Consider the following 12,811-nt stretch of genomic DNA (forward strand, 5'->3'; position numbering starts at 1 on the left):
TTGACGCAAGCGCTCCTTCCTCTTTGAAGCATCACGGGAAACACCCGGCGCGAACTTCACGTGGCCTCAAACATCAACCTCCTTCTCAACACTCGAAGCCGACTTCACACCACCGAAAACCACATTCATTCGCTATGCCGGTCGTGGAGCAGCGACAGGTATTTGTCCCACTGCCGCCGCCACCGCTCCCTGAGTTTTATCTCGAAAAACCTGCGCACAAACCAAAAGCAGCGATGGAAGCAAAGTCCTCTTCCTCGACGTCAGAGGCAGACCACGACATCCTCATCGTCAAAGAACAGGCGACCACACTCGATGGCGCCTACGACGATGGACCTAGCAGCGCAAGACTAGGCGCCCGGCCGCAAGGTCCATTGCTGGCCATGCCACCCACCGACATCGAGCCCGACTCCGTGCCACCACTCGCTATATACCACATCTACCGCATTTGCCTCAGACCTCGAAGTCCACGCTACCATCGCCAGCACCCTATCCCTATTGACGGTGTTCCACCGCCCCCTGGAATATGCCGAAGATGCCGCGTCACAACCATGGAAGACACTAAGACGGTCGATCTAGTGGTGAAGTCTGAAAGCAATCCGATCAAACTTGGCATGTTCACTCCTTTCCTCAGAGACGAAGCTATCGTGAGCCAGGAGGAAATGCGAAGGATGAAGTTGGAGAAATATCTGAAGGATCAGGGTGCTGCTCCGTTGCCTCAAGAAGACGGCACGCATGAGCACGTGACTCGTCGGTACACAGAAAGAGTCTCGAGCCGACGCAGAAGTCGCTCGAGAAACGATATCAGCTATCGGCATCTGAGAGCTGTTGCGGAGTCCGAGAGTTCACGGTCTGACGTCGAGGTAGAAAGAGAGAACGTGACATCTACCTCACAAGAAGCCGTTGATAACTTCATTGGATCAGGTGGTTCAAAGCATTCCCAAAGACCGAAAGCTACGCCGAGCATGGGTGTCGAGGCTACCAGCAGACCTAAATCATGGACGGCTCAGACGGCGAAAGCTGCGAGCGCCCGTGGAGCGGGCACAACGAAGACGTCTGTCGCCACCCAGGTCGCATCTCAAGCAGGCTCCGCGACGTCTGCGCAAGCGTCTGCGAAGGTCACGACGTACAACCCAGAACGTACTGAGTCTGAGATACGCGCCATCGCACGGGAGGAAGTCGATCGGTACGCCAGGACAGCTCAACCACAAGAGCGCAGTGAATCCAAAATCCGTCGAATCGCAAGAGAAGAGGTCGAGCACTACAGAGCAGCCGAACGGAAGATTGAAGCGCACCCAGGCCCATATGCTCATGGGAGGCTGGTTCCGGTTGACCGACGTATCGAGACCGAGCGCGACACACCCGAACCTGTCCCATGGTCTCAGCCTGGCGTAGAAGAAGTGACGGTCAAGGTGGGCAAGAAAAGCCACGACCAAGAGATCACTGCTTCCAAAGCAGTTTCACAACGAGAATCTGTCGCCATCTCTTCCACGACGAAAGCGAGCCGTCAGAGGACGACTGACGACCGTCCAACCGGAGCCGCGAGTGTCAAGTCCTATGCGGCTCAAGAAAAGGCGAGCTCAGCACAAATGTCTGCCAGGTTGGGAACCGAGAGATCCTTGAGGCGGCCAAATGGCTCGATTCCAATCGACAACCTGGCCGAGCCCGATGGGGCAGTTTCTGCAAAGGCGTCGACGAAAGCTCAGAGCGGCGCGTACCCAGCGTACGATATTCGAGATTTTGCAAGTCAGAGGACGGCGTCTACCAAGCGTGTTGAGCAGATTGAAGAAGCCCGCGGCTCACAGGCGCAATCTTGGGGCCCGCGATGGCGCCGTGAGCTTTCTGTCGAGCGACGCCAGTCTGTTCACTCGGAAAAGCAGACTAGCAGGGCTTCAAAGGCACCCAAAGACACCAGGACTGCGGTTGATCAGAACGGATACGTGGTGCACAGCGAGCCACCTAGCGTCAAGCTGCGTGAGGTCTTCGATGTAGTCCAGGAGTCAGATCCACCACGATGGTCCTCCCAAGCCGAGCCATACGTCGTGAAGAAAGGACGTCGTCCGCGGCACACCAATCCTGACTACATTGAAGTGATCGAGGAGGTAGAGCTGCCGCCACGTTCGAAAGCACCGCCTACCGGACCGGAAGTTGTTGTCGATGCCCGCTCTTCAAGACAGACAGACGACCGGAGGAGTACCAGAGAGGCGAGTGCCAGCTATCATAGACAGCAGACCGACGAGCGACATGCTTCCACTGTAAATCACGACAACGTCTCAACCAGAGCTTGCTCACAACGGTCGAAACCGGCTGACAGGGACGCATGGCACGAAGATGCGAATGTGCGTACCGTTGAGGGGAGGCCATCCAATCGCCATGGGCCATCAAGAAAATCGGATATATCGCAGCAGACTGGTCGCATGTCGGCAACACCACAGGCAAAGTCAGCTATGAAGCAGCCGACTGAGACCGTTCGAAGCGTTCACGGCAGCGTGGAGTCCGACAAGACTCGGTGGCCGCGGGATGCGGGTAACTGGGAGCCCACTACGTCCCGCGATCAGGTGTCAAGATCGAGTGTCCCACGGATGAGCGGCGCATCGCCGTACCCAGAGGAAGATGTGATGCCCGATCACGACTCTTCAGCTACTGGACCCAGGAAGAACAGCCACCGAGAAGCTCAAGGAGGAGACCGTGCCAGGCGACCAAACAACTCGGACATCGAATACATCTACACCGAGCGCATTGTCACTCCAGCTGATCGACCCTGGGGTTGGCGGCCGCCTCACAGTCAAACAACGGTCGAAGAGGAGGTTATTCACAAGCGCAAGCCGGACGATCGTGGCACTCAGCAGTGGGAACGCAAAGAGCGTCGAGACCGAGCTCGCGTGGAGGTAGAAGAACACTCCGAAGTCTTTGTGCGGCCGAGAGGTGACGGCCCGCCTCGTGTGGAGGTCGAGGAGGAAGTTGAGGTCTTTTACAAGCCCAAGGGCCAGAGGCTTGCGAAAGATGATGGCGGAAAGCGACAAGACCGGCCGAGGGTTGAGGTCGAAAAAGAGACTGAGGTTGGCGTGAAGCCCAAAGGCCAACAGCCATCGTCCCGAGACGACAACAAGAAGCGCGAAAGCAGGCCCGACGTGGATGACAAGGGACACTCAGGGCTCTACGTACGACCAGCTGCCGACACACTCCCGCTACGACAACGCCGTCTTAGCGACCAAAGTCGCAGAACACGAAACAGCGAAGCGCCGAGCCATGTGCGGTTTAACAGCAAAGTTCATGTCTCGCCCACACCACCCGGCAGCGACGCCAGCTCGTCGGCTTTTCGCAGCTTCCATAGTGTCGGGCGCGGCAGCCGGCAAGTTGATGGTGCACAGGACGATGTGCGCGAGCAGAATCCACGGCGCGGTAGGACGCGCAGTCGGGATGTCACGAGGGAGACCTTTTGCGAGAAGAAATCCTATCATGAAGAGAATGGGGGAGCGAAGGAGAAAGATGGTGGGAAGACGAAGCAGCAGCATGCATGGGTTGAGGGAGCAAGACCGCTGCACCGGGTGCTGAGTGAGAGTCCATCGAGGGAGGAGTTCGTCGTTAGGGACAAGAATGGGAAGGAGGATGCTGGATGGGCTACTGAGAAGAGTACAAACAGTCTCCGGACTCACGATGGCAGTCACCGGAGTCAGCAGGCCTGGCAGACTGATGGGCAGGCTGACGAGGTTGTTATTGATTCGAACCTGTGGTAGGAGGAAGTCCTTTCGGTGATTTTAAGGTCATACACCGGCATCGTTGGAGTTTGCTACGGCAGATGGCGGTAGCTTGGGTATGTTTGACAGCTCCTACGAAGCCACTACCTTTCCCATACGTCGTGATCTACCGCCAAAGGTGGCTGTGTCTGAGTGGGAATGTTATCCAACCGGCGACGACTTCCGATAGTTCTAAGACGCTGTCTTGTTGTTGGTTGAAATCCGGCTTCCAGAGGACGATCCGCCAGCACCAGATGCATTTCTGAAAATGCATCGTTGTCCCAAGCGAGCGCTCGGCATCCATCATTTTAGCGCAGCCACCTGCCGAAGCGAATCACCGTGCCAGCCGACCGATTCAAGCCCGCGGTTGAAACAAGGCAAAGACCCTGCATTCGGATGTCTACCGGCCACCGACTGGCCTGCGCCTCTTCTTTTCGCTGACACTTCACGTCATCTCGCGCCCGTATCATACCGCTTTCTTGCTTGAGTTGCAGCCGGTGCGGTCGCTTGCTTGCCATTCACTAGCCATGCCTTTGATCGCCAGCGTCACGCGAGGCGCCGGACGACGAGGCGGGTTGCGCTGGCGATGGCATGGGTAGTTGATATACTCGTGAAGGTAGGTCGGTATTTCATTTCCTGTGTTACTCCCATTGTCTATTGTCAGAGAAAAAACAATAAAACATCACATCGATCACTTCAGACCTTGTGGAGTACCTCCAATACCTGATCTTTATTACTGGTGTGATCGGTGTGTCGAAGATGGGTCCAATACGGGCTCTGGCGGTGCTGCCTGCGGTGTTGTGCATGGTGTCACTGATATTGTCGTTCCTGTGTCTCTTCGCTGGCTCGAAGAAGAACTTCATGGAGGATTATGCTATCATTACTGTTGGTAGGACCCAATAAGTCTTGATTGCCGATATGCTAAACATGAGATATAGCTCAACACATCCCAAATCGGCCAGGACCTCCCAATATTCGACGACATCAACGACAGTCTGTTTGAACGAGACGTCACCGCTGCTGCTGATGTGGCGAGCCCTGTCATCACTGCTGCGCCTGATGCCACACCCGCACCTGATCTCTTCAGGCGATCCGAGTCGCAAAACTGGGCCGAGAGCGTATGGAGCAAAGGCACTGCCGACGTAGCCAGCGTCTACACCAAAGCGACTGGCGCTATTCCAATCCCAACCAAGGCCGTGGCGGCAGTGGACTGGCTGAAAGAGGAAGGCCACGAGATCTCAGAAGAGTTGGTGGAGGAAGCAGAAAGCCTGACGAACCGATTCGAGAACATGATTGAAGAGGGGCTGGGAGACTTTGCACAGGTCCTTGGGCTTCACGACTTCTATTCGGCACACATCCTCAACTTCTGCGAAGGCTTCTACGTGCCTGCATCCGCACCGAACGCTACGCTCGGATCAGGAAGCATACACAAGAACGTCACCCACTGCTCCCGCAAAACCGCAATGAAGACCTTTGACCCGGAGAAGACGATCTCCCGCGAGCTCAATGAAAGTACGAATGGCTTCATCGACATCTCAGACGTGGAATGGCCCGACGACATTCGGGACGGCATCAACGCTCTCAAAGTCGCGCAGAAAGCCATGTTCGTGCTCTACTGCCTCGCCATCGGCTTCATCTTCCTTGCGATGGTAACGGCTATGATGGGCATCTTCTTCAATGGCCGCCTGAGCGCTTTCATCAATGTTGCCGTGGACTCGCTGGCGTTCATGTTGATCACCGTCGCAAGCGCCATTGTCACGTTCGTTGCGGACAAGGCGAGCCATTTTATCAACGAACATGGCGATGAGATTGGAATTAGCGCGACGAGAGGCAACAAGTTCTTGGCTTTGACATGGGCGTCGACGGGACTTGTGTTTGTTGCGATGTTGGTGTGGGTATACTTGCTATTTACCTCTGTGAAGGGAGGCATGAGGAAGAGGAAGGAGATGGAGCAGAAATACGGATGAGCGGTCATGGGAGCAGACGATTGACGACGTTCGATGTGTCTAGATGGGCGTTTGGTGATTGTGATTGATCAAGATACCCCTGCTTCTCGCCGACTGATTAGCATGCTGATAGTAATCGTGTGGTTGAAGGACAGGCGCCTTCGACTGCAAATCTAGTTTGATAACAAGTTGGTTGTTACACACTCGCCTTACCACTCGTTGGGGCTTGCATTATTACTGCGAGGGGTATTCGCCTCCGTCTAAAGCTCATTCGAGGTCTGCCGTTAAGCAGTCACGCGGCGATCATATGAAAGTCGATGTCAGCATACGACCTCACTTTCCATATCAGGCAACTTTGAATATACGTCTACATCTGTTACTGTACTTCAACCTGGCATTGCGTTTGAGGAAGACATGTCCTTTGCTAGATCCAGCAATCATTCAACTCGTCTTACTCGCTCAGCGAAGGGACTGATGAAGGTAACGATGTCCCATGCTGTACTGTTCCCCAAATGCAGGAGTCCCAAGGAACATTTGATTTATAATGTCCAACGCAGCAACAGCAGTGACTTCACTCGAGTTGAAGAGGCTGCTACCTGCCGGTGGAATGTATAAGAAGTAAGAGATCCATCGAGCATTCAGAAGCAGAACACAATTGAAATCAATCAGTTTCTTCCACACCCACTGCTACAACAACCCCAAGCCATAAGTCAGTACATCAATATGCAGACCACCACAGTCCTCATTACCGGCTGCAAGTCTGGCAGTGAGTCGGCCCGGTCATTCCACCCAACATGCAGGATCAACTTGGTTATTCTGCTTCTTATCCAGTCGGCAAAACAATGCTAGCCGCTTATACCGCTCGAGACAACCACGTCGCCATCGCAGCCATTCGAGACGGCCCAAACACCGCTGCCGCAAAGGCATTAGATACCTTGCCGGCCGCATCAATCGCGAGGAAGACAAGCTGGTTGTCGTTCCTGTTCAGCCAGGCTGGATCGCCACGGATATGGGGTCGAGAGCGGCTGTCTGGGCTGGCATGAATACTAATGATCCGCCTGTGCAGCTTGATGACGCTATTGTTGGGTTGATGAAGCTTTTTGACAAGGCTACGAAGGCTGAGCATAGTGGAGGGGTTTTCGATCAGAAGTGAGTCGCCTCGCTGTTGAGAGATGGTGATTTTGCTGACCAAACTGACCGACAGTGGCGAGCCAGTGCCGTGGTAGATGTCATCATCCGCCTCTCGAAGTCGGGTTTGTTGGGTCGATGCTTCGTTGATAGACAGCAGGACAAAGAGTTGGAGCAGACGTCGTAGTGGATTTCCGTAGCACGAAGCAAGAGACGTTCCTTAGATTCTTCGCTGCAGTCATCATGGTGTTCCAGACATCGGAGAGATCTTCTCCAAGCGTCCGATCAACCCATGCGACTTGTTTCAAGGTGTTCGAGAAGCCAGCAAAGTCCACGATCTCCATAGCCTGACAGACGGACAACAAGCCTTTCTGAGCCTCAAGTCTGACTTCCGACTCGACCGTACTAATGCACTGAAGTGTGTGGATCCAGAGCAGCAATTGCTTCTCTCCCTGCGTATTTTCTGTGGCAACCCGCCGTCTGTGATAAGCTTTCAACTTCGACGCGAGGACATCGGCGAATGCCTGTACGATTGGAAACTGCCTGTGGATCTGCCGCAAGACGATCAGAAGGTATATATGCCCAGCTAGATGGAAAAGGCTCGACAGAGGACAATACTCGCGAGGAGACCGGAACAGCCTTGCAAAGCTATTATCGTCAAGGTACATGAGCATTCTCTCGACTTCGAAGATGGCCGCGCTGATCCATTTCTGTTTGGTCTGGCCGGGTTGTGACTGGTAGATAGAGACGGTCTGGAATCCAGCCAGAACCTGCTGCAGACTGTCCGGCAGGATAGCTCGGATTTCATCTGGCATCTGGTCTCTCTGGAGATCTCTGATCGATTTGGCCAACGGATCGATTTCGTCGGGAAGGCAGTTCGTGACTTGAGGTGCTCCTGACGGCCGCAACCATCTCAAGCCGTACGCTCGGCGGGCCCTGGTTGTTGATCAGCTTCAAGTACTGTTGCGATTGATTGTCGGAGATTCTGACCATGAGATGACTCGTTGCAGCGCTGCGAGGTGAGAGAAGCCGTTATAGCCTCCTCTTAGTGCCAACATGGAGTTCAAAGCATCTGAATGAGATTTAGAACTGGTCACGTCGCTCTGTAGGCTCTGGCCTGGTCTCAGCAAACATATCTCAAAGTTTCTCATAAGCCAGCGCAGCACTCACCTCTGCAATCAGCAACAGAGCCACGGCTCCAACAACAGCATCGTCAAACTGTCCAGCATTGTTTGACAGCCTGCCGCGGATGAGTTGCATGGAAGCAGAGCTGTGCTTGAGGTAGGAGGTCTTGCCAGACGAGTCGACATCTAAGGTCAAAGAAGTCAACGCCAGCTGTGCGTGCGTCACAGCTTCATCAGAGAGAGTGAAAGCCAGCCAGCCTCCCTCGACGTTGATGGCGAGCGAGTTTTGCTGGAATGTGTGATGATCTAGCCTAATCAGCAGCTCCTCATGCGTAGGGTCGTAACATTGTGGACGAAGTTAAACTGACAGTATCCAAGGATCCGGTAGCTATCATCTCCCAAGCGTCTCAGCGTTGGCTCAAGCGGCGACACTGAGCGTGGTAGTTCTTGCAACTGGTCTACCTTGTGAAGAGGGACATTGCGTTGTTTAGAGACTCGAAAGCGATGCTGTTGATCTCTCAAGGATCCGCTGTTGGTCTGCGAACTGCCCGTAGACACTGCAGGCACTTTGGCCACCCGAGTCGAGTCGAATGCCCGTTTGCGAACGATACGCCGTGTCTCGGGATCGTGGTGCCAGTCACCCTGGTAAGTTATGAATATGAGGTCTTCGCTCGGAGCCGACACTGCAGATTCAGTGTTGTCCTTGGCCTTGGTGGCCATGGCTTCGAGTCTGAGAGCCTGGCTCGGGTGGCAGGAGGCTCGTGTGAGTTGTCCGCTACGATGAGCATTGGCACATCAAGCTTTTGTGGTCTCATGGCGATAATGCAAGTGGTGAGATGCATGGATGTTGTTTGGAGCCGCATGAGGTGGGCTGACACTGACAAATCCGGCCGCAGCCAGCTCGAAGTGGCGCTTCAGATGATGCAGCAGGTGGAGTTCTTGATGAGAGAGCATCGTTGCAGACACAACGCTACAAGAGGAGTGGCGTTCAATACCTAAGGCAGTGACAACTCCGCAGCTTTCCGCTCATCGAACAGCGCTGATAGACTCAAGTAGAAGCAGCTTTCCGAAAGCGCACCTTCGTCCCATCGCCAGGCCACATTGTAACCCCGAGTCCCTTCTTCAGCTTCTGCGCCTCCGCTGCATTCGTCGGCTCCATGGCATCGAACTGCTGCAGGAGCCGAACGAGCAGATAGCTTGCTTCTGTCAAAGCGAACTGCTGTCCCAGACATATTCTCGGGCCACCCAAGAAGGGCAAAAACTGCCATGCCGGATACCGCTGCTCGCTCCACCTCTCCGGTCTGAACTCCAGAGCATCTTCACCCCAGAGTTCCTTGCGTCGATGCATAATGTACACGCTGAAGAGGATGACTGTGCCCTTCCGCACAGCCATTGGTGACTGGCCGTCCCGACCGCCGCCGACCGGTAGAACGGTGTCTTTGAAGGCTGATCTTTGGTTCACCGGGACAGTCGGGTGAAGTCGCAAGACCTCGTTGAGGAAGTGCTGGAGATATCGACAACCCTTCAGTTTGGCGAATGTGATGGGATCGCCAGGCTGGAACTCCTGTAGCACAGTGCTGCGCAGCTTAGCGAAGACCTCAGGATGCAGCGCGAGTCGTGTTAGTGCCCAGCCGAGCATCCCAGCAGTGGTATCTCGCCCGGCCAGGAGGATAGCCAGGGCCTGATTCCGTAGTTCTGTTCTGTCTTGTGTCTGTGTCGCTAGATTGTTCATCAGACTTTGCTTCTTTTCTTCCCGCTTCGCAGAAGAGGTAGCAGTGTCGATGGAGCGCTTGACGATGGGGTCCACGAATCTTTGTATCCTTCTGATCTAGAAGTGTAGGACCTATCAGCATATGCCTGAGACATGCTGGCAGGGGCTTTGCACATGGATAACGTACTGCCCTGCGAAGGTTCAGGCTGTCACCGAGCCACCATAGACTTTGCATTCGGATGCGCATGATGAGATAGTCGTTCATGATGCCAAAGGAGTCTGTAAAATTCTTGGCCTCCTCTATTTGTTCCCTTGTACTGTGGTCTTGGTATGCTCCAGACCCAGACCTGGCCGCTATCGCAATCCGTTGAGATTCTACTGACTGTCCGAAAAGAAAGTCCGTCTAGTCTCAGTCAGCAGAAGCTCTCCTTAACGCACACGTGAGAGTGAGACGTACAGCAGTGTCAAGGGTGAAGTTGTACACCAAGGGCAGGACTTCGTCTCCAGATGTCCACCCATTGCTGTCAGTCTGACCAAGGGCAGTGATAAGCGCAGAGGACGCGTTTTCGGTGGCTTCGAGGTCGTTGATATTCTCTCTCGCAAATTGGGGTCTGAAGAGGGCACGTGAATGCTCCCAGAACGGCCCATCGGATGAGAAGATACTCTTCCCAACAAGCGGCTTAAAGACATCATACCGCCGCTTCCCGGTCCCAAAGTCGTTAAACTGGGTCGCAAGCATGGCCTGCAGCACCCCCGGATCCGCCGTCATAAACATAGTCGACCCATCAAAAACCTTGAATTGAATCGTTCGGCTGCCTCCAGCCTCGTCGAAGTCGGACATGATGATGTCGTCGAGGACGTCTTCGCCGGTCTTCTTCACGCGCCTGTACGACAGTCAGCACGGTTCACAGGGCTGAGTGGAGGAGAGACTTACAAGATGCGGTAGAGTCGTCTGAAGCCCCATGGGAAGGGCTCGGAGACATCGGCTGGGGGCAAGCAGCCATTCTTCTCAGCGAAGGAGTTGAAGCGTCTGTCTGCTATGTAGGATGATATGAGTTTGTAGACGATGTAGGCGGCAATGACAAGGCTGATTTGGAGGACCGCCATGTTTGTCGAGGGGATTTCTTTGAGCTGGGAGGTCGATAAGCAGGTAAGGGCGATTGGGACGGGTGCTCGTTCATTTATAACGTCTCATGACTGACGGCAGCGAATGCGGTGGGGTGGAGTGACCAGGTGGTGGCCCTCTGGCAAAGACAGATCCTCTCGGACGAGACGACCAGGCCTGGTGAATTTGATTGGAGGGGGTGGGAGCATAGCAGGGAACGGAGGACAGTCCGGTCGTATAACCTCTTTACGAATGCAGAAGTTTGAACGATTCATGATACTGCCAGCTGTCGATGAGGATAGACTTATAATATATCCATAGATTATACATCTTCAAGGCTCCATCTCAGCGTCTTCAACTGCCGGTCTTCCTAGATGTACCTCGAACGCGCCTAAAATCACATTACCGATTTGCATGGGAGGCTGAAAGTCACAGGCAACATACACCACTGGACTTTCGCGAGCGGTTGACTACCTGGTCACTATGAATTCGGACTGCTACTGTCGCTCGAATACTACACTCCTGCACACCACTCCAGCCCATAGTAGATCCGATCACCTGCTGCGGTGAACTCGGACCTCCCTAAGCAGCTCAAGGCCCTGGACTCGTGAGGGCCAGCAGCTCGATACTTGGTCCAGCTCCAATACGTGCCCCTTGGAGGTTGGTATGCCTGTGGCACACGACGCATACTAGACATTGCGAGAGGCTGCGTTTGTTGTCTGAGCTGCATGCAGTGTTGACGCAGCGCGTGCTGCTGATCGTCCAAGCACTTCGAGTGCAGGGTTCGAGTTCGATAAATTGTCGGCTATGGGCGGATGGAAGTGCTTTCGACGAAGACTAGCTTCCGCCTTGCTTCCCGTTTCGTGGCCATGGGCTGGATTGGCTCATGAGATGCCTTCAGCTGTTCGAATTGTGTAGAGATAAAGCTGACTTCAGGAAGCGGTTCTAGAAACGTATCGCCAGAGCAGATACCACTCCGCGCGTAGGGATCCATCCTCTAGGTCGAGTCTGGAATGATCAATCCCATTCCAGCCCTTTCAGCAGCCTCTGCCGCAGAGCCTCCAGACGCTCGCCTTTCTCAACCCACCGTGCCTCCAACCATTGTGTGAGCTCTGCCTCTCCCGTGGGGACGTCCTCCAAGGGATGCCGTTCCACGTGTGCATAGAACTTCCACTTCTGACCAAGGCGTGGTATCATGATTGACTCCGTGAACGTAGGAGCTTGCAGGAACTCGAAACCATCGCCTCTTCTTCTCGCGTATGCGACCGTTACATCGTACACGGCTTTGATCTGCTTCGCATCACGTAGCTTTTGCGCCGAGGCGATGAAGCCTTTCGTGCGAGGGTATAGAGTGTGCTGGCCTAGACGTCTGCCGTTCTCGTGACACCAGCGCTCGGCTTCAAGGCGTTTGGCAGGAGTGTACCGGGTAGCCTCGCTGTATGCGATGAGCCCTCGCGAAGCTGTTAGCCTTGTGCCATGTACCGCCATCGCACTGCACACTCACATATAGGCCACTGTCTCTTCAAGGGGCCGTGAAAGACACGATCCATCTCCCGCTGGTCGCGCGTCCAGTTCCTACTCACCAGCGGCATACCCATAGCCCATAGACCCCAACCAAGGAATGGCACCCACTTGAGCTGCTGCTTCGCGAACCACCTACATTTGCCAAGCATACCAGACCGCAGAGCCAGGGCCTGTATCATGTAGAAATCCGTCCATTCGACATGGTTGGAGATCACAATGGCCGACTCATCCGGCGGCAGCTTCTCCACGCCCGACAGGATGATGTCGGCGCGGTTGATGCGCGTGAAGATCAGCTGGATGCCTCGCCAGACTGACTCTGCGATGGCAGATGATGCCCGATTGCACAAATCCGGCAGCAGCCATGAGGGGAGGAGCAGACTGGACAGGATGAGATCGGCGAAGAAGAGGTGCAGCAGCCAGGGCGTCAGGAAGACAGCACAGCGCAGGCCTAGGAAGGCCTTCCATGCGGTGGTGCTGAGGGTTGTGGTCATGACAGGATCACGCAGACTTCCGCCTCCGCCTGGAGGTCGACGAGATGT

At 54.6% G+C, this 12,811-nt stretch overlaps 5 protein-coding genes across 5 annotated transcripts; 2 read left to right on the top strand and 3 right to left on the bottom strand.

Annotated features, from left to right (window-relative positions):
- Positions 1-134: 134 nt before the first annotated feature.
- On the top strand, positions 135-3,734 carry LTR77_001197 (uncharacterized protein; the record flags this gene model as incomplete). The annotated part of the gene is made up of 1 exon (XM_064798459.1): positions 135-3,734. The coding sequence occupies one exon, from the start codon at positions 135-137 to the stop codon at positions 3,732-3,734; it is 3,600 nt and encodes a 1,199-aa protein (XP_064662786.1).
- Positions 3,735-4,493: 759 nt separating this feature from the next.
- Positions 4,494-5,701, top strand: LTR77_001198 (uncharacterized protein; the record flags this gene model as incomplete). The annotated part of the gene is made up of 2 exons (XM_064798460.1): positions 4,494-4,619; positions 4,673-5,701. The coding sequence occupies 2 exons, from the start codon at positions 4,494-4,496 to the stop codon at positions 5,699-5,701; spliced, it is 1,155 nt and encodes a 384-aa protein (XP_064662787.1).
- Positions 5,702-6,912: 1,211 nt separating this feature from the next.
- On the bottom strand, positions 6,913-8,652 carry LTR77_001199 (uncharacterized protein; the record flags this gene model as incomplete). The annotated part of the gene is made up of 4 exons (XM_064798461.1): positions 6,913-7,744; positions 7,799-7,920; positions 7,979-8,238; positions 8,301-8,652. The coding sequence occupies 4 exons, from the start codon at positions 8,650-8,652 to the stop codon at positions 6,913-6,915; spliced, it is 1,566 nt and encodes a 521-aa protein (XP_064662788.1).
- Positions 8,653-8,980: 328 nt separating this feature from the next.
- LTR77_001200 (uncharacterized protein) lies at positions 8,981-10,750 on the bottom strand (the record flags this gene model as incomplete). Its single annotated transcript, XM_064798462.1, has 4 exons — positions 8,981-9,760; positions 9,831-10,046; positions 10,101-10,527; positions 10,578-10,750. 4 exons carry the CDS (start codon positions 10,748-10,750, stop codon positions 8,981-8,983), a joined length of 1,596 nt encoding a protein of 531 aa, XP_064662789.1.
- A 1,015-nt stretch (positions 10,751-11,765) lies between these two features.
- LTR77_001201 (uncharacterized protein) lies at positions 11,766-12,763 on the bottom strand (the record flags this gene model as incomplete). Its single annotated transcript, XM_064798463.1, has 2 exons — positions 11,766-12,199; positions 12,253-12,763. The coding sequence occupies 2 exons, from the start codon at positions 12,761-12,763 to the stop codon at positions 11,766-11,768; spliced, it is 945 nt and encodes a 314-aa protein (XP_064662790.1).
- Positions 12,764-12,811: the final 48 nt, after the last annotated feature.

Source organism: Saxophila tyrrhenica (assembly GCF_035928015.1).
Source record: "Saxophila tyrrhenica strain CCFEE 5935 chromosome Unknown scaffold_2, whole genome shotgun sequence".
NCBI classification, from domain to species: Eukaryota; Fungi; Ascomycota; class Dothideomycetes; order Mycosphaerellales; family Extremaceae; genus Saxophila; species Saxophila tyrrhenica.